The sequence below is a fragment of the Chanodichthys erythropterus genome, chromosome 8 (assembly GCF_024489055.1).
Source record: "Chanodichthys erythropterus isolate Z2021 chromosome 8, ASM2448905v1, whole genome shotgun sequence".
NCBI classification, from domain to species: domain Eukaryota; kingdom Metazoa; phylum Chordata; class Actinopteri; order Cypriniformes; family Xenocyprididae; genus Chanodichthys; species Chanodichthys erythropterus.
In genome coordinates, this window is record NC_090228.1 from 30,133,638 (window position 1) to 30,159,365 (window position 25,728).

Sequence of the window (25,728 nt, forward strand, 5' to 3'; positions counted from 1 at the left end):
CCCACACAATGATATAGTTGTGATGTGATTTACTCTCGGCTTCTCTCAGTTTCTGTATCAAAATATAACAGAAACTGTCAGACACTACTAACAATCTCTGGTCCATGCCTCTGAGAAGTGCCTGGTTCCCACAGTGAAGTTCAGTGATAGAAAAGCTCTTATATAGGGATGTAAGGGTGCTGAAGGTGTGAGGGAGTTGTGATTTATCAGTGCTGTCATGAATTCACACACCACTCTGTGATGTAATACAAAAAAAATTAAAACAGAAGATGCTTCCCTCTCCTCATTCATTGAGCATTTTATCAAAATGACAAGGACGTATACATCCTCCCAAGGTGAAAAACCTTCTGTGATCATGTATTTCACCCAATTTTAATACTCTTGAGCACATGTGGGGGATTCTGTAGAGCAGAGTTGTACAACACTCCCTATTAAAGATCAGGAGGTCATCATCCAGGAGTTAAACAGGACAGATGTGACAATCTGTCATGAACCTGTACACTGCGAGCCAAGAAGGGTCGGAGCAGTATACTTAAAGTTATGGAGCCAACTTTGTGACCCATCTCTGACCCATCTAAGGCATCAAGTTTTGGTTTGGTCAAAATATACTATACTATATTCAACCAGTGGCTGAACTAACCATATGGTCCATTTCATTGCCAACAATTCGAGCCTGTGAGCTGGATACTTAGACTAAGCATGATGAAGTGACTTTGAAGCAAAAACGATTGGCTTTGCAACCGCATTACCCTCCTGAACTTGTCAGAGCATGGCCCCAAGTCCACTTGTTGAAGCATCAACAGACAGTATAAACTTTTTTGAGAAGTCAGTGTGGGCAAGCAGAATTTGTTTTACCAGCGCAGTCTTCAGATTCTCAAATGCCCCTTTACATTCATCTACCCAATCATCAGGAGTGACCTTCCGGACAGCCCCTGATCTTTTTCCTACACCCCTTACTTTCCTAGGTTTCTTCTGGCCAGACATCAGCTGAAAAAGAGTCCTCACAATCATGGAGTAATTCTCAATGAAATGTTGATAGTATACAACCATGCACAAAAATGATCTGATTTTACCCACGGATGGAGTAACACCATCAGTTTCTATAAAGTCTTTCTCTGATACATTCACAATAGCCTGTACATTCAGTGGATCACTAGCCACTCCCCCCTGTGAAAAAAATTTCACTGACCTATGCAAAAACCTACACTAGGAAGGGGACAGTTTCAAATTATGATCCTTGAGATGTTGAAACACCATTTCAAGTCTCTGCATGCTTTCATCTTCAGTCTTACCAAAACCCAAAAGATCATTCAGGTAACAGAGCAAACTCATGAAATTTTGATCACCAAAAAATTTAGCATCATTCTCATGAACATTGCAGTACATCCCCCAAAAGTTGCTAATACATCTACCTGATGAGGGAGAGGATGTACATTCTTCACCGTACGAGCGTTCAGTGCATAGCCATAAATCTCCATTCTTCTTCCAAACTAACACTAACACAAATTCACTGGATGATTTCCTGAAGATCAGAATCAGATGTTTTTCCAGAATCAGGTGATCCTGATGATGATGGTTGCAACTGATACCTTGATATTAGAAATGTTAGTGGTTTCTCAAAAAAAAAAGACCACTTGACACCAAACTTGTGCCGAATGTCCATCCTGCAACAGACTATCCCTGATAGCTTCGTCAATTTCAGATCCAATTTGTCTAACAAACTCACTCATTTCACTTGAGAGTACTCATTCATCTTTAGTATACTCTGGATTACCAGATTATGTGATTGGACTACAGCACATGTCTGGCCTGGTATCAACTGGTGATTGAAGTGCCCCACCCCTGCCAGTGCTTGCGATCTCAGGACCCATAAACTGAAAATCTCTGTCAGGTGTGACTAGTAATGCACCCCTTTCCCCTACCAGCCATCATTACACTGTGTTTAAATGTGTTAAATGACTTTCCTCCTTATTTGCCATACCTTATTTGCCTTATTTGCCATATCGTCCACTAGATGTCATTCTCAGACAGTCACTCAAAGAACACAATTTATTGAGAATCAGGACCTTTACCTTTACTAACTACACTCAAGATTGCTTTAAATAGTATTACAAAAAAAATAAAATAAATACAAAGACAATGGGTAGTCCAAGGCAAACACAAAATATAACATTACGCAGCACATTTCATAGTATGAACATGATAAGATAACTGTAGAAAAGTGTCCCCCTTTGATAAATGGACTCTCCCAGTCACCCTGTCATTCAGCGCAAAATGGACTATTCCAAAACTTTCCACCAGAGTTCGCGAAGTGACAGAGAAGAGATCAGGTGGTTGATAATGGGAAAGGGAGATCGGGTGAATATTGTATATAGTTGTAGTTTAAAGTAAATAGTTATAATCCAAATCGGAGGAGGTTTTTATTGATTGTGCGTGTGCGTGCATCACACTGTAAGTAATCATTACGGAGCATTCTCAGCGCATGTTAAGATGAACGCTGTTTAGCCTGTATAGTTTAAATTGTCTGATTACTTGATTATGTTCTGCTGCTATGACATTACTGACATTCCATATTTATGTATGCCATTCGCTGTCAGTATTAGTTATATTTGTAACTTATGAACGCATATGCACGGTCGCATTTCAGGTAGTGCGCATGCGCTCCTAATTTGTTTACATCTTAGTTTGCACGGGCAGCAGCAGCCATGTTCACGTGCACAGCTCATGCCCAGTGTTAGCGCACACACATAGTTTGCATTGTATTGAACACAAACTCCATTTATTCAAGTATTTCATAATAGATATTGTAATAGTGTTATATGTTTTCCATTATTGATCAGTATTTTATTAAGTAAGCTTTATTAATATTGTGTTTGTTTTATATATGTTTATATCCATATTTATATTTGTATTTTGTATTCACAGAACCACACATCTATGCACATGTAATAAACCAAGATTTGGATTATAATCTGAGTGAGACATCCTTGTTCTGACCGGACAAACTGTAGCCTTCAACCAAACCTGGACTAGCAATTAGATAAAGAATCACAAGATTTTTCATGGTCCTTCGAGCCGGATGCAGTGAATTGCTACAGAGATGTCTCAACCCGAGAGAGAAGCCCCTGTTGTGCGTCCACGAAGACGGATCAACCCACCAACTCATTTAGTGGATTACGAGCTTGGTGAGCCATTGCCACATCGACAGCCACTCCCAGACTGCAGCCAAAGCAGAGTCCAGTCACCAAGTATGGTAGCACGCACCAGATCGACTTCTCCTGTCAGTCAAGAGTTTGATTATGATAAGTGGACATTGAGAGATGATTGGCAAAGTGCATCTGATGGGCGAGGAGAAGAGGAAGTAGAGCTTACAGCCATGCTGCAGTTGATGAAACAAGAGAATGCAGACTTGCGGCGACAAACCAGTCAGCTTCCAGAGGTTATTTCGGCGTTGCAGGAGATGCGACAACAGAATGCTATGCTACATCAGGAGCTTCAAAGTCTTAAGTCAGAAAGAGAAGCCCACTACAGGCCAGTGACTTCACAAGTGCCATCTCCAAGTCACTTTACTCCATTGGTGAGCCCTGAGACTCCACAACGGTTCCGTCCAATTCCAGCCCCCCGGACAAAGCCACCATCGCCACCTACTTCAATGAGAGAACTGCACCCAGCTACGATTGATGAGGCCCACGGATTAACTGAGGATTTCAGAAATATGGACATTTCTGGTTCAATGCGTGAGAGAGTGTCACCACAAGTGCATTACAGCGACCCACCTCAGCCCAGGTACTCTCGTTCCTCCCAGTACATTCCATATCCTCAGTCCGAGACCCCAGCATATGAGTGGATGGCACCTCCTCATCTAGACTACAGACGAGCTTATTACCAACCTCCATCAACTCAAGAGAAAATGTACAGAGGCCCTGCTCCAACCATTCCCTTCCTAACATCCTCTGATCCTAGAGAGTTCTCTAGACTGAGAATAGCATTGGAGAACATTCTGCCTGAGGATGCAACCGAGCGATTCAAGTACCAGATCCTCACTGACCATCTTAAGTTGGAGGAAGCATTACTTGTGGCAGACTCGTACAGCAACTCAAGTTTCCCTTTCACAAACACCATGAGAGCCCTCAATAAGATGTATGGCCAGCCCCATCAGTTAGCCTTACAACGCATTGCAGAACTGATGGATGGACCAAACATCCGCAGTGGAGATGTGAAAGCCTTTCGCATGTTTGGACTCCAAGTGCGTTCCCTGGTTAGTATGTTGGAACAACTGGGCCAGAAAGGCAATGTCGAGCTGGAATGCGGGTCACATGTATCCAGACTGATGAGCAAACTGCCACATGACCTCAGGTCCAGTTTCAAGAGGTACACTCATCCACTTCATGTCACCATCCCCACATTGCTAGACTTTGCAGACTGGCTTGAGTACGAGCTTCAAGTTCAGGAGGACCATACAGATTATACCAGTCAGTCAAAGGTGTCATTACTACAGAGAAGGGAGATGAGGAGAGACTCCAGGCAACCCCGCAAACCCACTACCATCCTCCTTGGTACAGAGAAACCAAAGGCCAGCCCAGCATCACCAGTTCATCCACCCAAACCAGCTGCTGCTAAGAGAGAAGGGGTGAACGCTTACTGTCCATACTGCGACAACAACAGACATTTCCTGAATGGCTGTGAAAATTTCAAGTTACTCAGCAAGGAGCAGAAGGTGACTTGGATTAAAGGCCAAAACAGATGCTGGCGCTGTGGGCGTGGTCATCATGCAGCCAACTGCACACTGAAAGCCCTTTGTCCATCCTGTAACAGGAAGCATCTCCAGGCACTACATGAGGTAAACGACCAAAGTAGATCCACAGAAGAAGCAGTTCCAGCCAGTGCAGTCTTGTATGTGGATCATCCAACTAGTGACAACAAAATCCTACTGAAGGTGACTAAAGTTCTGCTCCAAAATGGTAACAAATCCATGGAAGCATATGCAATTCTAGATGATGGGTCAGAGCGGACCATTATCCTACACGAGGCAGTGCAGAAGTTGAATCTAAAGGGACAGCCAGAGGACTTGGTTCTTCGTACAGTCAGGCAAGACACACAGACCATTCACGGGGCGGCTGTGACCTTCACTGTGTCTTCAGTGACTAACCCTTGTAAGGCTTTTAGGATACGGAGTGCCTTCACAGCCAACAGCCTGAGTTTAGCAGAGCACACGCATCCTGTCCGGGTACTCCAGAAGAAGTACAAGCACCTTGCAGGCCTGCCACTGCAGCATCTTCACAAAGTGAAACCAGTAGTCCTCATTGGCTCTGACTGCCCTCACCTCATCACACCCATAGAACCAGTCAGACTGGGTCCACCTGGTGGCCCTGCTGCTGTGAGAACACGCCTAGGATAGACACTACAGGGCCCAGCACAAGAGCTAACCAGCAGGCTTTCCCCACGGCAATGTCTCTTCACCAGCTTACGGTCCAGTAACGACCTCTATGCAGATGTGGAGAAACTGTGGAAAATGGACATTCTTCCATATCGGAACGAGAAAGTACTGACAAGGTCAAGGCAAGACCAAGAGTCCATCCAAATTCTCCAGAACAAAACCGTGAGAGTGGATGTTAAAGGAATCCAGCGCTATGCTACCCCTCTTCTACGTGCCAAAGGTATGCCATGTCTACATGCACCAAAAGAAGCTGTCCTGCCACAATTAAGGGGAATAGAGAATCGGCTGAACAAGAATCCTGATCAAGCGGCAGCCTACCAAGAGGAGATAGTCAGGTTACAGCAAGCTGGCTACATCAAAAAACTCTCTCCTGAACAAGTGGACCATTCCAGAGAAAGCTGGTACATTCCACATCATCTGGTAGAGCACAATGGAATGAAAAGGGTCGTCTTCAACTGCTCATTCACTTACCAAGGCCACAACCTGAATGAGTACTTACTCCCAGGTCCACCACTCAGTCCTTCTCTACTGGCAGTACTTCTGCGTTTCCGAGAACATTCCATTGCCATTAGTAGTGACATTCGTGGAATGTTTCACCAGGTACACCTTTTGCCTGAAGACAAATCGCTACTGAGATTCATTTGGAGAGATCTTCAGAGAGACCAGGCACCAGATGTCTATGAATGGCAAGTTCTACCCTTCGGAACAACGTGTAGTCCTTGCTGTGCAACATTCGCTTTACAGAAGCACGTCTTGGATCACAGCGAGTCTGAAGACACACGGTTTTCAGTAGAGAGATCTTTTTATGTTGACAACTGCCTTCAGAGCTTCACCTCAAATGAAATAGCAAAAGATCTTGTTGACAGACTCCGCAGCCTCTTAAGTTCAGGAGGCTTTGACTTAAGACAGTGGGCGAGTAATGATCCATCAGTCATCAGCCACCTGCCAGCTGATGCTCGATCTCAAAGTAGTGTCCAGTGGCTAAGCGAAGGTCATCAAGATGCACAGGAGTCAACTCTTGGGTTACATTGGCATTGCTCATCAGACACCCTCTCCTATAAGCAACGTCAGACAGACCACCCACTTCCAACTATGCGGAGCATATACCATATCCTCGCTAGTCAATATGACCCCATTGGCTATATTGTGCCATTCACAACACGAGCCAAAGTAATTGTACAGAGGTTATGGGACAAGAAAAGAGAGTGGGATGATCCCAGACTGCCTGAGGAACTGTTGAACTTGTGGAAAGCTTGGGAGAGTGAGCTGGATGATCTACAGCACATTGCTTGGCCAAGGTGTTACTGCAGTAAAGAACTGGATTACCCTACCAGCATAAGGCAGATACACATTTTCTGCGATGCTTCAGAACGAGCCTATGGTTCTGTGGCTTATTTACGAACTGAAAACTCTGAAGGTAAAGTGGAAGTAGCCTTTGTTGCTGCTAGATCTCGGGTAGCCCCGAAAAAACAGCAAACCATTCCACGGTTGGAGCTATGTGCAGCACTCACAGGTGCACAACTCGCAAAAGTCCTAAAGACCGAGCTGACTTTGCCCATCCACAGTGTCACTCTGTGGTCTGACTCCACAACTGTTCTTACCTGGCTACTATCACAATCCTGTCGTTTTAAAGTGTTCGTAGGCACCAGAGTGGCAGAAATCCAGGAACTCACAGAGTCTGATAACTGGAGGTATGTGCCATCAAAGGAGAATCCCGCAGATGACATCACCAAGGGAAAATCTCTCTGTGACATAGGCCAGAAAAGCAGATGGAACAAAGGGCCAACATTTCTTAGACAAACAACTGACCACTGGCCAGAGACGCCGCCGTTAAAGACCCTTGACCAAGATGGTGAACTGAGAAAACTAACCTTCTGTGGTCTATCAATCTCCTCCCCACCTACTCCCGATCCACAGAAGTACCAGACACTTCCAGAGTTACTTAAGGCTTACATCCACCATGTCAACGGGACGGCCACTCATATCCCAACAGCAGATGACTACAGAAAGGCAGAACTCGCAGTCCTTCGTCAAAGCCAGACTGAGTCATTTCCAGAGGAACTATCCTACCTCAGAGCAGGTAAACCTTTGCCAAAAAATAGTCGTTTGCTGTGCTTAGCCCCTGAATTTGATGAGGACCTCGAACTCATACGAGTTGGCGGTCGCCTCCATCAGACCAGCCAGCTAGAGGAAGATACTATACATCCTATTGTCCTTGACTCCCATCATCCGATCACCAAATTGATAATCAGGGACTATGACAATCAGTTGCATCACCCAGGACCAGATAGGGTGTTTGCTGAACTTCGGAGGAAATACTGGATGATACGGGGACGTGCCGCAGTACGAAACCACCAACGACAGTGTCCAGAGTGTCAGAGATGGCGGGGACAACCACATCCCCCCAGAATGGCAGACCTTCCACCTGCCAGACTGAGGATCCATAAACCTGTTTTCTACTCAACAGGTGTAGACTGTTTTGGACCCTACACCATAAAGGTGGGACGCAGGAATGAAAAAAGATGGGGGATCATCTTCAAACGCATGACTTCCCGTGCCATCCACATTGATATACTCACTAGTATGGACACAGATTCCTTCTTGATGGCTTTACGACGATTCATCTCCAGACGTGGTAAACCCTTTGAGCTGCTTGCAGACCAAGGTACAAACTTTAAAGGAGGAGAGAGGGAACTAAAAGAGTCATTTAGCGCCCTTCACCCTGAGCTCCAATCCCAACTCGCCAGCCAACAGATCAGATTCATCTTCAATCCACCCAGTTCCCCTCATTTCGGTGGATGTTGGGAAAGAGAAATTCGTTCTTTAAAGGCTGCACTGCATGTCACCATTGGTGCCCAGACGGTTACAGAAGAAGTGCTGAGAACGGTCTTCATAGAGATAGAAGGAATCCTCAACTCCAAACCCATCGGCTACACCTCTTCGGACATTGCAGATCCAGATCCAGTGACTCCTAACATCTTGTTGATGGGGCGGCGAGATGCCTTATTACCACAGGTGATATACCAAGACTCTGAACTCCTGAGCCGTAAGAGATGGAGACATAGCCAAGTCTTGGCTGACCATTTTTGGAGGCACTTTATTCGGCACTACCTACCCAACCTACAGATAAGACAGAAATGGAAGACGGAAGAAGCTGACCTGCAGGTCGGTGACACAGTCATGATCGTGGACCAGCAACTGCCCCGTGCTCTTTGGCCTGTAGGGAGAATTGTTCAGGTTTTTCCTGGGTTAGACAAGAGAGTCAGATCTGTGGAAGTAGAAGTTAAAGACAGAACTTACACCCGGCCTGTAACCAAGATTATTTGTCTGCCCCCTCTCCCTGACTAACAAAGACACTTTAGGTTGGCAAATTCACACTGTGAATTTGGGGGCGGCTGTAGAAAAGTGTCCCCCTTTGATAAATGGACTCTCCCAGTCACCCTGTCATTCAGCGCAAAATGGACTATTCCAAAACTTTCCACCAGAGTTCGCGAAGTGACAGAGAAGAGATCAGGTGGTTGATAATGGGAAAGGGAGATCGGCTGAATATTGTATATAGTTGTAGTTTAAAGTAAATAGTTATAATCCAAATCGGAGGAGGTTTTTATTGATTGTGCGTGTGCGTGCATCACACTGTAAGTAATCATTACGGAGCATTCTCAGCGCATGTTAAGATGAACGCTGTTTAGCCTGTATAGTTTAAATTGTCTGATTACTTGATTATGTTCTGCTGCTATGACATTACTGACATTCCATATTTATGTATGCCATTCGCTGTCAGTATTAGTTATATTTGTAACTTATAAACGCATATGCACGGTCGCATTTCAGGTAGCGCGCATGCGCTCCTAATTTGTTTACATCTTAGTTTGCACGGGCAGCAGCAGCCATGTTCACGTGCACAGCTCATGCCCAGTGTTAGCGCACACACATAGTTTGCATTGTATTGAACACAAACTCCATTTATTCAAGTATTTCATAATAGATATTGTAATAGTGTTATATGTTTTCCATTATTGATCAGTATTTTATTAAGTAAGCTTTATTAATATTGTGTTTGTTTTATATATGTTTATATCCATATTTATATTTGTATTTTGTATTCACAGAACCACACATCTATGCACATGTAATAAACCAAGATTTGGATTATAATCTGAGTGAGACATCCTTGTTCTGACCGATTACATAAACAACTTTGAGAACAATTACATGCATCTCTCTAAGATAAATAACATAGAGACAACAAAGTTTTGATTAGAGGTTTGAATTCCAAGATTGGCACAATGAAACAAAGAGACTGGAGGAGTGAGTTCCAGATCTACGCTGAATGACCTGCTGCCCATAGAGGAGAAACAAAATTAAGTTGACAGGTAAACCAATAAAGAAGGCATTGCTGTAGTCATGATGTGAAGATATCCCTGTTGCAAAATCCAGCATAAACTAGCATGGATTCCTGCAGTGTTATGTGGACGAGCATTGTTTTTGCTTGCATATTTCTACATTTAACACGTTAATGATAACACAAACAAAAAAACAATATAAGGTTAAATATGATTTGTTGAATTATACGATTATAACTTTGTAATTTCTTTTGCTCCATCTGCTAAAAGAAGAACTTAAACATTTTAATTGTTTTAGTTATGATTACATTATTAATCCTTGTCACTGGTAAACTGGTAAAACGTTTTAAAGCATCAAAGGAATTGTCTCCTGTTCTGTACATGAATTGGTTCAAAGAGCTTATGTACATTGTAAAATAAAAACATTCAAAGAAATGAAAACCAAGAAAAATGTCTAATAAAAGCATAATCAATAAGCAGTTTGTTCAAAAAAACACTTCACAAAAATGGCTAATGCCTTACTGTGTCCAAATCAGTCTGCCAAAGCCATGGAGCATCAACTTTAGCATAACTATGTCTGTGTTTATGGGAGGAGACAAATTTGATAGTGCCCTGATCGCTGAGCTGTTGAATATCACTGGAGTCCAAAAATCAAGGATCATCCAATGGGGAATGGTGCTTGTGAGAGGATGAACAGGACACTTGGCAATATGATACATGTTCAAAGACCAAGCACAAATGGCTGCAAGTACTCAATACCTAACTTTTGCTTATAATTGCATCATCCATGAATCCACAGGGTATGCTCTTTTCCTGTTGATGTTTAGGAGGATTCTACGGCTGCCCATTGACCTAGTATTTGGAACTGTTCTAGACAATCCTGATGTTGTTTCCTATGACAATTACATCCAGGCTCTTCAGAGAGATAAGATGGAGGCAATGCCCATCGCACAGGCATTAGCTACGAAACAGCTTAAGAGACATACTGACTTGTACAATAGGAGAGTCAAGGGAGAACCAATTGATGTTGAGAGTTTTGCTTGCCAACAAGGGAGCACATGGGAAATGGAAGCTTGCTGTAATTTGGGAGGATACAGTGTACATGGTTGTTGGATGCAGATAATCATATCAACAGAATTCAGCACAGTCATTGTACAGAATGCCAGATGCTTTAAATGTCCCGGATAATCCTGACCAATCAGAGTGCACAATGTTATCATAGCGTTACCTGTGCTGAAGTGGAACCATGTTGGAAATAGAGAGAAGATGCAGCGCATGTTAGAGAATGTAAAGTTTGTCATCTTCATTATAATTCATCCATCGATGGTCTATTGCAATTCAGATTAAGACTATATTGAATTGCTGTATGCGTACAGATCAAGTAAGTGAATATTGTCTATATATTTCCTGTTTTTACTGAGAAATGCAGTTTAATTTCCCGTCTAAACAGTAGATGATAAGCATCATTCTACCTGTGTTACTCTTTCTGTTCAGTGTATTTTTTAGAGTTTTTCTATATGCTAGTTGATGTTAGATGTTTATGTATTGCGCACTGTGTTATTATTGGATGCATTATTGGAAGATTTTTGAGAAGATTATTATTGCATGGTGATTAGTGGCTTACCACATGCATATGGCATGCCCAGTTGAATGGGATTTAGTACATACTGCTAGTGCCCTCTTGTGGCGATGTTCAGAATAATTACTCACAATTGTCCAATGATATATATATATATATATATATACAATTTTTCTCAATCGATTTGACACATTTCTCCAAAGTAATGTAACTGCTCTTAAAACAGTTAGTCCACTTTCAAATGAAGTTTTCCTGATAATTTACTCGCCCCCATGTCAGTCGAAAAGAATTTAATGTCTATGTCCTACGCCTTCCCTATTCTACTTATGGAACGAACGCAGCGCAAGTTTCTTTTTTTTTCCGTAAGTAGAATAGGGAAGGCGTAGGCCATACAGCGTAAGCGTTTTGAAGAATATGGAAAGCGGAAGCACATGCAATGTGATCATTTGTGTATATAAAGCATGTACAGTTGTATTTTTTTTCAAAAATGACTGAACGTTTCGCTAGATAAGACTCTTATTCCTCGTCTGGGATCATTGAAAGCTCTTTGAAGCTGCACTGAAACTGTAATCTTCAACCGTTTGGGCTCCATTGAAGTCCACTATAAGGAGAATAATCCTGGAATGTTTTCATCAAAAACCTTCATTTCTTTTTGACTGAAGAAAGAAAGACATGAACATCTTGGATGACATGATGGTGAGTTAATTATCAGGAAATTTTAATTTGAAAGTGAACTAATCCTTTAACTTTAAGCTTGCTGACTTACAAGTTGTCAGCCATTGAGTAAGAAAATCACTCGTCTCAGTTGTTCTGTGTAACCTTTTTCATTTTGTTGGTCTCCCAGTTGTATAATTTGAAGAACAATGGAAGAAAGCACAACATTGCGAAGCAGCAACTCTAATTTCAGAAAAAAATCTGTTGGGAAATGCTTGTGTAGGTAAGCACTCCGCGTGACACAAAGCAATCTCAACCACATTGTCCGAATTTTTATTATTTGATTTTTACCAACAAGAGAAGCATAAACAAACGAAATTCATTTTAGTGCACTCGTTTTCATTCACTCCTTGAAGTGGACTAATGTAGGGAATAGTGAATATGGGTATGCTGTAGCTGTTGCGTGTACATCAGTTGTACACTAGTTATTGCGGTGCATTGTGGGATTGAATGAGTGCACTCACTACTATGGTTTCAGACACCACTACAAATGACTGTCTCCTCAAATAGTGCCCTATTTAAAGGTATAGTTGGCGATTTCGGACACTGCTCTGCTGATACAGTGAAATACTCGATGGTGATTGGCTATTTTTTATTAAGGAAGCAAAAGTTCAGGCTATGGATTGTACCTCTATAGAGCTTTAGCTCAGGCTTTCATGGGGAAGAGCAGCGCTTAAACACGGAGGATTCTAACTTCAGGAATATTTTATGGTAGAAATTACATTTAAGAAATACACATGCCAAAGACATGAAATCATTAATAACTTGGAATTATATTAACATTAAATTGTTGGAAATTTCTTCCATTTTCCATATCAAAATTTCGAGAAGGCCGTTCCTCCATTTTCCTCCCCTGACGAGCCGCCACTGTCTATGACATGAGATTCATCTAGCCTAAATTTAAATGTTGAATATAAGTCCACACATATATTATGATCAACCCCTAACTTTCGGTGAAGATTCAAGATGGACATTGCTATAAAAACCACATCATAAGATTTCAATTGGATCGCTAATCATCCACATGGGCCATTGGTGCTTGGACCCAAATTATTTATTAACTTGTTTATTCGTTTTAAATTATTTAAATATTATATATATAAACAATTTAAAGCTGGCGAAACTATGTTTCTTAAAAAACATTAATTTATTTAATATTCAATAATCTCATATAATGAATTCTTCAGTGGGCGGAGTCTCGCACACAGGGGCGCGCGGTGGCCCACAGACGCGATTCCTCCATTGAAACCCATTCAAATCTTAGAGCGTTGTTTGACTTATTACCGACTTTTGTTTTAAAGAACATACAATCGTTTAACGTCCAATGATTAATTTCTTATATGCATATATAAATAAACTAGCAAATAATCTCTACAAAATGGTTATTCCCAAACCTTCATCGAGCAATAACAAGCAGCTCTGAGTGGTCCGTTCTAACCAGCGCCGAGAAAAGTAACAGGTACCGCGTGACAACAACGCACATCGAAAATAATTTATAGAGCTCAATAATTGCGTTAATTAATGTGAATAGACATTAAACGAAATATAAACAGTATAAATAGTAAAAACAGCATAACTATTATTTATATTCGTCTAAGCCCCGCCCACTCCATACACGTAAGTAAGTCAGTTGGCGCTTCTGCCCTCATTCTGTTTCAGCGGAACTGCGTGGCGATTTCCACAACTTCCAGCATCTGATGGGAAAAACGGGACGCGAGGAAATCTCCATCGGAATCCAGACACCTAAATAATATAACTGAGAATGACATCTGCTCTCTAGACTCACACTTTCAGGTGTTTTTAGCACTGCTCTTCAAACATGCAGAACAGCGACTTAAAACTGCGACAGAAGAATTCAAACAAGCAGCAGAACGGAGAGAAGCGGAGCGCTGCTGAGGAGGAGAAGAAGAAGAAAGAGGCCGATAAAAGAGAGAGTTTCAGTCCTGACGCGAAGCTCTGCGTCAGTTTGATCTGTCTCGCGCTCTCTCTCCTCATCACATGGTCCGTTCACTTCTTCTCAGTTATTATAAAGCTTTTTCCTCTCTATAAGTGTGTGCTTCATCTGTCCTCACAGGCTGCATCTTCAGCAGAGCGCCAAACTAGCAGAAATGACGGGAAAGTGCGAGTTTCTGCAGGAGAAGAGCCGCAGAGTTCAGGAGCTCGACGACAAACTGACTCAAGTCTCTCACAAGGTTTGTGGAAAACCACTGAAAACACACATAACTCCAGTGTTACCACAGTCTGTGCTTGTTTCTTATGCTTTTCCAAAACCTTTACACACCGTTTCTACAAAACAAACTAGTTTGAGTTCACTTTACAGTAAGGTTTCATTTGTTAACATACTCTAGTTAATTTGAACTTACAGTAAACATTAAAATCAAAAAGTTGTATCTTGTAATAGTAGTCACAATGCGTAAGCAGATAAAAAAATTATAATGTAGGTTGCTTATATAATGAGTTGTAATAAGACTAATTGCCTTATTACAGTCTTCAGCTATACACAAAAATATCAAAATAACTTTTTATTTGTAAACTAAACATGGTCATCATGATAAGCAAGATATTTGTTTTTTTATAATTAAATGCATCTTAAATGTGTATTTAATAACTTAAAAGTCATGTGAAATCAACATTTATGCCATTTCCTAATGTATGTTACTAGTTTCAATGTGAATTATTCATTCATGCTTTTATTTTGTCAATCAGCGGATAAATACAAGTCGCGCCCTCAGTGTTTTTTCCTGTTCAAAAGCCGTTTCACTCAGAAATACATCACAATACTGCAGTTTCGAGTTCAGTTTAATAGCTTCAAACAAACACGAGCGTGTCCATGTCATGAACTCATATATGATTCATGTTTGTGTAGTTTGAGGAAACGATTATGAAAACCAACCCAATGGCGTCACAAGCTGTGGTATTGCAAGATGGCGGTGCCCTTGCGCCAAAATCCTTTTTTTTTTTAGATGGTTACATTAATCGTGTTTGTTATATATAAATTTTTATTAAAGCACAAATAAGTTTACTAAATAACGTAAACTTGACTGACTGCTTCATTTCCACTTTAATGCAGTAGCATGCAGCGCTGCATAAGTAGTGCACTAGACAGACGTCTGACGCGTGTGTTGTGAATGCAGCTTCAGGCCTCCGCAGACGGCGCCACGCTGCTGTCGAAGCTGAAACACACCCTCGGCTCCGTCCTCAACACCTCAGCGGCGCTGCAGGCGGAGCAGGACGAGTCTTCAGACCGGCTGCAGGCGCTACACCTCCGCTTCCAAAGCGCGAGCGACCAGCTGTCCGTGAGCGACGAGCTCCACACGCTCAAGACGCAATCACGCGCTGCACACGGACATGTGACAGAGCACATCAACGACATCGACGGGCGTCTGCGTGAGCTGAGCGAGCGGCTGCAGGAGGTGCAGGACGGCACGAGGAGGAACACGCGCGTACTGGACCGCACCGAGGAGGAGGACGCGCAGCGGGTGCGCGAGCAGACGGACTGGAACGGCCGCCGCATCTCCAGGCTCCAGGAGCAGCTCGAGCAGCTGACGGCACAGGGCCGGGGGCTGCAGGAGAAGCTGGAGTCACGCGCTCCTCTCGCTCAGGACACGCAGCTGGCGGCCGCGGAGGAGGCCGTGCGCTCCATGCTCCGGGTCCGAGCGCACATGAGCGCCACCCTCAGGAGAGTCCAGGAGCTGGAGCAGCAGGTGCGGAGCGCGGAAGACCGGATGAGAGAGAGCCGCTCGCAGATACGTGACCTCAGACCGGCCTCGCAGGAGATCTGAGCCAAGGAACCAGACCGACGTGCCGCATCTACTGTACATCTGACATATGGGGCACGTACAGTGGCGTCTTAAAGCAGTGGTCAGCGCAGTGTTATAAGCTTAATCAACCGTATTTCAGCCGTAATGCTGATCACCACAAAACATCACTCATTTCCTTTAATAGTGAAAGCACAACTCTGGGTAACTATGAGACACTTACAGTGGAAGTCAACTGATTCATTATTATCATCAAATGACAGTAGGCTATAATATTGAGATTAGCATGGGAAAAACACTTACTTACCATTATATTACTAACGCTATATCCAAATTTACATCTTTGTTGCAATGACAACATAATGCCATAAAACGATTGTAAAAATGATGAGACCAGCTTTACATCTCAATGCACTCGTTTTAACAGTATAGTTAATGATTTATATGCACACTATTTTAGTGTGCAAAACACTAGTTTAGACACTAAATTATATCCAGTTTAACAACTTCATTGCTGTAAAATAAGAACAACATATTTAAAGCATAAGTTAGGAACTAACTAATTTAAGTGCTTTGATATAAAATCCCTTCAGATTTCTTTCAATCCATCCAACGTTGCTTTGCGTTAATTATAAACGCCTCACCGTGAGCTCAAAAATGAGTTATTTTTGTGGTTGTGACATAATTGTATTAAACCCAGAGATGTTGAGATTTTTTGCATAAACCTCATGTTTTTAAACTCATTTAGTATATAAAATGCTTTCATTTTAAACTTATTTCTAAGATTTCACACGGACAAGACAAAACGGGGCAATTTTGTGTTAGTTTTGTGTGTACATTTGATGTGTCTGTTCTGGATGTGCAAGTAAACACTAAATTCAACATAAAATCAAAGTGATGAACTTTATATATGGTTTTAATACACGTGCCTTGTGTTGTTGCAGCTGATTTATTAGTGCAAATTATTCCAAAGGGACAAAATGTTTGTCTTCATAATATTTAATCTAAAATGACTTAATTTTTTCTTGGCTGATGTCACTTAAAAATGTTGACCAAATATCTCAATGTGTCAAATCCAGTCCTGCGACTCTTTCCACCTCCAGTCATCAGACCTGTCTATCATTGGCCCCATTTACACTGCACGGTTCAAGTGACCCAATTCCGATTTTTTTCCTCCCATGTGGCACAGATCGGATATGAGTCACGACCGTGTAAGCAGGAAAAAAGCGAATGGATTCCGATTTTAACAGATCAGTTTCAGGCCTCATTGAGATCTATAGTCAGAGATGATCTAGCTTCACGTCTCTACAGCGTTCTTGTTGGCTCGTATGTCCTTATGGATTCACTCATGGACATTGTTTGTTCTTTTACTGACCCCTACAAACTCTTCTCCTGGCCCTGATAATACAGTATGTCATCTCATATTGTTTTGTTCTGTCCAAGTTAGTATTAAAACTTGAATAAATTATTTTATCAGTAAATATGTGTAATATGTTCTACATGTTGAACATTTCATTTTACATCCCTTCTGGACTTAATCAGACTTTGTTGTGGGAAAAAAGTAATCTCTTTCTTGCAAATGAAGCTCAAAGAGTTCTAGAAGTCAAAATTAGACTATTGGACAAAGCTGAGATGCCTGCAGGACATCTGTCTTTGTTTGAGTCCCCATCTTTATACCGTTTTCTTATCAACCATTAACCAATGATAACACAGCTCAATCTCCACACCTGCTTCCCAACATTGAAGCCTACTCCCCTTGTCTTTGGGCCTTACTCATCATTTCCCAAGGACACTTGCTCATCCTTAGAGATAAGGTATCCCCATGTGACATTCACATCTGGACAGTCATTTAATAACCCTTTGTTCTCCACAGCCACTTGTTTGTTGGAAATCACCTAATTCTGTCAAGTGGGCCTCAAGATCCTCTCAGTGGGCTCTCAAACTCGTCTGGTTTTTAAAATAATTACTTCCACAGGTTCATAATACTACTTCTACAATTGTTTACTGTATATTGAATGAAAATATTCTGACAACTTCTATTTAAAAAAAGCCCTTTTCCACCACTTAAGAAAAAAAAAACATGCTTTGGTAAATCTTAATTATGACATGCTAAGACATACTGTTATAATTACTGTTATGACATACTAAGTTAAAATTATAAGTCAAAAACGACAAGTCAGATTATACTAAGTCATAGTTATGACAAATTATAGTAGACATGTCATGCCTTTGAATGTTTATGATGTAAATAAATTCTAAGATAACGACTTATTTTTTTATTAAAAAGATGAAACAAGACAACCTTATGTAATAGTTATGACTTTTAAGTCATAATTTCAACTTTTTTTATTTCAACTAAGTATGTCATAATTGACTTGTCAATTTCAACTTTTTTAAAATTTTGTCTTTTTAATATCATAATTTTGGCTCTATTGGTTTTAATGTTAATATTATGATTTACCAAAGCATAATTTTTTCATTTGTGCTGGAAATGGGCTTCCACAGACTTCTTTCTGCCTGAAGTATGTACTCAAGTGTACTTGTGTCCTCTCTAGTGTGCGAGTGTCCATGCACTGATGTCCAGTCCTGAGGGAACGCCGGTCGTCTCCCAGATGGAGGCTTTGTATGCGGAAGTTGATGAACTGAAGGAGCGTTTCTCCAGCCTTACCGGTCAACGGCAGCAGCTCCAGCAGGACCTGAGCACCCTTGATCAAGCCATGGAGGACGTGGAGAGCCGAACCCTGCAGGTCTCCAATGACGTGACCTCCAAGGTGGCCTCCATCCGTACAGATGTGCGGCGTATGGCTGGCCTGGAGACCGAAGTGGAGGCACTGCTCAATCAGACAAACGCCCTGGAGGAGAAGGTGGTCCAGACCGAGAAGCTCATGGTCAAGCGCATTGGTGATCTTCTAGCGGGTAGTATCGACCGCGTCTCCGGTCTGAAGAGCTCTGCCGAGAGGAACGGCCAGAGACTGGATCAGATCAGTGCACTCGTTCACCAGCTCTCCGCGGACAACCGCAAGCTCGCCGAGCAAATCCTGGCGCTGGAGAGCGGCCAAGCCAAGCTGCGCAAGATGGTGACGTTCGCAGACGACCTGAAGCCCAAAGTCTTCACCATCAGACAAGACTTCGCCATCGTAGAGCCCAAACTAGCCGACCTGACGCTGAGAATCGGCCAGCTGGCTGAAGACATGATGAGCAGAGAGGGAGAAGTGGCGGAGTTGAGGGAGCACTTCTCCAACCACGACTTGAGTCAGACCGCGAGAGATGAGACGACACAAGACACACTGGACCAGCTGACGCCTGAATGAGGAGTGGACTCACCTCAAAATCAACATGATCGGACAGTGTGTGCTTCCAACCGGAAAACACACGGCATTAGTGTGCTTTTCAAGAGCTGCTACATGAGATCTGCTAATTAAAGCAACATTTACATGTAAAGCATTGATATGCCCTTGCAGAAACACTGAACCGTGAAATCTGCCATGATGATTGTCATGTCCGTGTACGCTGGTATCGACCAGTTGTGTGCAGTAAACTTCTGGAATGAGGCGGCAAAGTCCTCACTGTTTTATTTAACTGTGAAGTCATGTTCCAGTTACACTGATGTTGAGTTTTTCAGGTTAAATATGTACCTAGACTATCAAGAAAACAACCAAAACAATTCTATTTTAACAGTAACATTGAAATAATTACTCTTATTTATTAAAACATAGAATATTTCTCAAGTCGTCGTATCATTTTTATATGTTTTACATAACTATAAGAACATGGTAACCAATGTCATGTTTCATGTATATGCTATTTGTGAACTGATGTTCATTTGTTGTCATCAAGGTCACAGACACGGAGATGGCCTTTAATTTCACCTTAATTTAACCGATCGCTCAATAAAAACACTCGCAGATCATGATTTTAAGCAGTAATATGACATGGCAAAGTGATGAGATCAAGTGGGTGAGTTGTTTACTTTTAATTAGTCCATTCAGGCCAATTTGCCAAGTTTCATGAAAATAAGAGGCGGGATTTATTGAATGAACCGCCAAATGGCCAATCATTCTCGGACCGGATTTCTAGAACCCTATTTTTTCAAAACACTTCATTATGCTGATTTATGTTGTAAATTAGTGTTTGTTTTTATATTCATTTAATTTATTAATGTACTACTGTTTACTACACAGTCTGTCACACACCACCAAATGTGAGGCACAGCTCAATTAAAACGAAGTTTTGCACATGCATACATACAAATAGCTTACTTCTGCTTTGAAAAAAACCCAAGGAAACTGAATTTAAAACCAGAATACAAGTCTTCATATATTGAAACAAATTAGGTTGAATATTTCAAAAGGGTTACTAATGGTTAAGTTTAGGGGTTGGTTAGGAGAATCTCAAACAATTAAATAATTCCTGAAAAATTAATAATACAAATACAGAATGAATCTGATTTGATATGATTTGTCCTCTCAGAACTGTGAGATATAAATTCGGAATTACTTATTTTTTATTCCATGGCTTCCAAAGACTGATAATACAGAACTGTCATTATATATTGACAGGTGAACTTATGAAAATGAGTCATTTCAGAAGAGCAAATGGAGTCTGTGGAGAAGTGTCCAAAGTTAGCTGAACAACCCCAAGACCACCTGGGGCCAGATTCATGAAACATTCTTAAAGGGATGGTTCACCCAAAAATAAATTCTGTCGTCATTTACTCCCCCTCAAGTTGTTCCAATCCTGTCTACATTTCTTTTGTTCTGCTGAACACAAAGGAAGATATTTGCAAAAATGTTTGTAACCAAGCAGATATATTAGGATTAATTTGACTTTTCCAGGTCAAGAAATCACACTTTTAGGTATGATTAATTAGTCTTCAGTTTTTCAAGCCCATGGGAACACTGATTCCTCAAAGACAAAACAATGGATGAATTATTATATGAAACATCTTGATTTCAATTGTTTTAGCTGATTTTAATGCTTTTTTAATGCCTGAGGCTGCCTAATGCCAAATAAACAAAATGATATGGAAAATGTATTTGTAAATTAATAGACGTAAAAGTGTAAAATGTTCCCATGTCATGTTGTCATATTAACAGTGCCATTTTATTTATTTTTAGGTATAATATAGATAGGTAAAGATATTGACACATTAGTTTGAAAGGGTTATAAAAATTTTATTGGAAAAAACTACCATCCTGATACATTCAGAGACTGAACTGTTACTGAGACTTCCAGTAACCCTGGAAAACAGCTGAGCTGGTAAAAATACAGTGCAGGTATTCATAGATTGAAGAAACAGCAGTTTATCCCTTCATCATTCCTATAAAAAGATTCTTGTTCACATTTTTACCACCCACAACACCCGATCATCCCGAAATACAGCTTTGCTTCCAGTAGCTTGCCTTTGTCTCACTCATCCAGCTGTTCAGGAGGACTTTCTGGTTCTTCATCTTGAACAGCATCCAGCTCCTGCTCTGGCTCCTGCTCCGGTTCCTGCTCCAGTTCCTGCTCTTGTTCCTGCTCTTGTTCCTGTTCAGGCTCCTGCTCTGGTTCCTGTTCCAGTTCCTGTTTCAGTTCCTGCTCTGGTTCCTGGGTCTCGTCTAGAGCGGCTACTCTCGTCTGCAGCTCTCCCAGACGGCTCCTCATCGCCTCCAGATCATCTCTCAGTGCCTCCGCTGCCGTCCTGTGGCCGGACAGCGAGTTCTCATGGGATTCATATTTGGACTCGAGAGCGTTTAGTCTGTTTGTCTGCTCTGACAGCGAGGACGCCGAGACCTCCTGGCTCTCCTCCGCGGCCTTCAGTCGGACCTCCAGGTCATCCCTCCGTTTCTCCAGCTTGAGCAGTTCCTCTCTCAGCTGCGCCTCCAGGCTCTGGAGAGCTGTGCTGGACTGGTCCTGCCGGTCGTTCAGAATCTGAAGCTGGTCTGACGCGGTCTGGAAGCTGGCTCGTGCTGCGGACACCTCCTCCCGTAAGGCTCCCACAGCGCTCTGCACCAGCGTCCTCACGGCGCCCACCTCCTCGGACACTGACGCCACCTCCCTGTTCCTGGTCTGCAGCTCGGAACCCACCGATGCAATCTGCTCCCGTAGCACCGCCATGTTTCCCTCGGCCACCTCGTTGGCGGTGTTGAGATTGGCCACGGCACTGCTGATGGATGCCAGCTCCTGCACGTGGACCGCTGGCCCATCCTGCTCCTCCAGACGAGCTTTGAGCTCATGGAGATCGCTCTTATACTGGCTCTGCTCATCTGCGAACTCTGCCACGCTCTCCGACAGGGAACGGCTCAGCTGGGTCAGCCGCTCCTCCAGCGAAGACATGTCCTTCTCCCGAGTGTCCTTCACCTCCCGAATGCCCTCTGCCAGGTCCTGGAAGAGCTTATTCTGGAGTTTCTGGAGTGCGTCCTCTATCCGCCGGGAGTCAGCCTCTCCTTTCTGCACCGCGCGGCTGGTGCTTTCCAGATCGGTCCTGGCACTGACCACCGTGCTCTCCAAACCCTCCAGAGATGCCTTCATGGACCTGATCTGGAGACAGAGAAGGGCAGAAACGCTTAGTTCATGGTAACTAGATCTAGAATATCTGCGCTCTAAGAAAAAATGTTGAGTTCTATATGTTCTTGACTCAACATTAAAGAAACCTTTATTGCAAAAATTGTTTGTAGTTGTGAAGTACATTCACAAGCTGTTTAAAAGGGTGGTTGATTATGATTTTACTTTAACTTACTTACATTTTTAGTGTGTAATTTTGCTGTTTGAGCATGAGCAAAGTTACGACGCTCAAAGTTTAATGCAAAGGGAGATATTTTCTTTTACAGAAATTGCTTTTTAAGGACTACAACAAACGGCTGGTAGGGACTACAACAAGCTTCTTTCCGGGTTAGTGACATCACTAATCCTAAAATTTACATAAACCCCGCCCCTGAGAACACACAACAAAGGGGGCGGGGCCATGTTGGGCTGCTTTAGAGAAGAGGAAGAGTTGTTGTAGTCGAGTGTTGTTGTCATGCCGTCATTTTACGCCGGACTGCTTCACAAACGAGGGTCAATTCAACACAAAAGATGAACATGACGACACATGCTAGTGGATGAGTTGAATCAACTCCACAGCAACTACATCAATTTATCCACTAACCATTCAGAAACGTCTAAAAGTTGTAACTTCTTCCTGAGTCTCTCCATCAGTGTCGACTCCGGTTTGAACAATGTAAGGCTGAACACTTTCCTCATTTTGGCTGCGTGAGATTCTCCAGCTTTGTTGTTGTTGAGCTGTTAAAGCTCCGCCCTCTTCTGGAAAGTGGAGCTCATTTGCATTTAAAGGGACACACACAAAAACGGCATGTTTTTGCTCACACCCAAATAGGGTCAAATTTGACAAGCTATAATAAATGATCTGTGGGGGATTTTGAGCTTAAACTTCACAGACACATTCTGGGGACACCAGAAAAATATTGTGATAATATTTTTGGCCAAATGGCCCACACTTTAAACTGTGCTGGGACTCTCTACACATTGCACATATTTGTCCAACTAACTTCAGTGCAGCTTCAGCAGGACAAACGAAGTGTAAAAGAAGCTGGTGGATCCAGTGATTCACCCTCGAGGCAGGGTCAAACAGGTCTCTCAGCCTGTGCCTGATCTGTCAGCGACTCCCAGCTCAGGCGATTCAAGCAAATGTCTGTCATTCCAGTTAATATCTTTGTATTTTTGTATGTTTTTCCTGTATGTTTGATGCTGCAGCGCATGAAACTCCTCCAGGCATAAACAAACTTCCTGTCGTGTTGGACACCAATACTGTGCCTTAAAACAGTCATTTAAGCAGCTCGGCACAACCTTGTCAGCCAATCACAGACGAACACATCATCCTGACAGCCCGCAGGACTATTTCTCCTCATTTCAGCTGAATGAATTTAATGTCATTATCTTGTGTGATCACTCAGAAAACAGAGTCTGTGTGTGGATGGACTAAACATGGACCATACACATTAACAGCTGATAGTTTGTCTATTTGTGATTGATTTCATGAAGTGTGCTGCCATTATTCAGTACAGTGTTGTTCAGTTTTATCAGCTCAGCAAGGTTCTCTCAAAGTTATGAGCAAACATTCTTAGAACCATTACCAGAACTTAGAATCATTGATAGAACGTTCAACGTTATCTGGCCATTAATAAAGTCCATTCATGGAGCGTTTTGAGAACTTTAAGAAAAAATATTTTTATAACGATCCAAACGCTCTTGGAACATATTTTTGTGAGCTGTGTGTCTATGTGGAGGCACGAATGAAGTCAACTAACCTGTTGGAGCGCATGTTCCACCTCACGCGCCGCTGCCGTGCACTTCTTCATTGATTCTTCATGTCTGGAGTTCGCATGTTTGATGTCTGACAGCTCTTGATGGAGGTACAGGGACGCGAACACGGCTCCGGCCACCAGCGCCAGATAAAATAACGCGGATAAGAACTTTATCAGCGCGTCTGATCCGGATCCGCGGCTCGAGACCGGCGCGTTCTCAGCTTTAGCGACTTTAGGACTTCTCTTCGGCGCCTCATCGTGCTGTTGACTCGGGGCAGTTTTGTCGTTGGAGTTGGAGTTGTTCTTGTTTCTGTTTTTCACGGTCATCGTTCCGTGTGTCCAGATGCCGTTCCGCGTCCAGCAGTGTTCTGTCGTGAAGTGACGTCACCGAGCGTCGCGTTCAGTTCGCTCTGTATCTGCTCTCATTCCTTTACTCACTAGTTTAGTTTGCTTTCTGCGTTCACACTTTTTCAACTTGTTTGAACGACGCGAACGCTTCTAGTGCATGAGCGCGGAGTTGACTCGTGAAGGAGGATGATGAAGATGAAGGCTGTCGTGTCGTGTTCTCGTTTGCTCCACCCTTCTTCAGACGTGGCACTGATTTTCCTCAAACATCTGCATCCTCCCGTGTGTTTATACAGCCAGCCACAGTATATGGACGCTATGCATTTTATTTCTTAGGATTCTTTACATAAGCTTATTTGACATTGAAATCTTTGTAGCATATTTTCCTTTTAATGAAAAACACAGATTCTTGGATATTTGTGATGCAAGAAACATGCTCCAACATTTCTCCAAAACAGAATTAAGATTAAAACATTGAGAAAAGTTAAGCTTTTAAACATTGAGAAATACAAGCACAAATAAATAAGTCACTCTTAAAAAAAACTGTAAAAAAAGAAACAAATTTACACAGTAAAATACTGTTTTCCCTTGAAAAATAACTATTATACCATAAAAAACAATGCTTAATATTAGTAATATTAGTCGTTTTAAGAAAATAGGCCTATAAGCTTCTTTGTTTAAAACTACTAATAATATTACCCGGAATGCACTGTAATATCCTCCTGGGACCCAGGAATAGACTTCTGTCCTCTGAATCGGACATTATATTTTAATGTTTTTCTCTGACATCATTCATGTCACAGTTTTAAGTCTGGTATCCTGTAAAGAGCACGTTCAGGGCTTTTCAGAGATTTTTATTGGTTTCGCCATGAAAACAACAACTTCTTGGTCTTTAAATATGACTGCAAATTAGCATTCTTATGGAAATATGATAATACTTTGTAATTATTGTTTAAATCGGATTAATTTTCAAATTCTTTGTTATAAATCAGCATCTCAGGAAAATATTATGGGGTTTCAAATCAAAATATGACTTAAATTAGATAGCGTACAGATACATTGTACTGGGAAAATCCATGCATGTTATTTTTTTTTAACAATTTAGTCCACTACAAAAGACATATCATAATATATGAATAAAATATAATTTTTCAAAAATGTTATTTTTTAATTTGTTTCTTATACTCCAAACAATATAATAATGTGAAAAAAAAAAAAAAAAAAAAAACTTAATTCAAAAAAATTATTATTTTTTGGGTCTCAGGAG

General features: G+C 41.9%; 2 protein-coding genes across 3 annotated transcripts; one reads left to right on the forward strand and one right to left on the reverse strand.

Annotated features, from left to right (window-relative positions):
• The first annotated feature begins 13,746 nt into the window (after window positions 1–13,746).
• ikbip (IKBKB interacting protein) lies at window positions 13,747–20,441 on the forward strand. Of its 2 annotated transcripts, none has more exons than XM_067391159.1 (3): window positions 13,747–14,074; window positions 14,148–14,265; window positions 18,387–20,441. In XM_067391159.1, the coding sequence occupies exons 1-3, from the start codon at window positions 13,893–13,895 to the stop codon at window positions 19,140–19,142; spliced, it is 1,056 nt and encodes a 351-aa protein (XP_067247260.1). In that variant the 5' UTR covers window positions 13,747–13,892; the 3' UTR covers window positions 19,143–20,441. The 2 variants fall into 2 exon arrangements, with proteins under 2 accessions (XP_067247260.1, XP_067247261.1); XM_067391160.1 differs by lacking the exon at window positions 18,387–20,441 and adding an exon at window positions 15,208–17,549.
• A 556-nt stretch (window positions 20,442–20,997) lies between these two features.
• Window positions 20,998–24,676, reverse strand: ckap4 (cytoskeleton associated protein 4). The gene is made up of 2 exons (XM_067391161.1): window positions 24,120–24,676; window positions 20,998–22,353 (listed from the first exon to the last, which is right to left on the reverse strand). The coding sequence occupies exons 1-2, from the start codon at window positions 24,441–24,443 to the stop codon at window positions 21,241–21,243; spliced, it is 1,437 nt and encodes a 478-aa protein (XP_067247262.1). The 5' UTR covers window positions 24,444–24,676; the 3' UTR covers window positions 20,998–21,240.
• Between the last annotated feature and the right edge of the window lie 1,052 nt (window positions 24,677–25,728).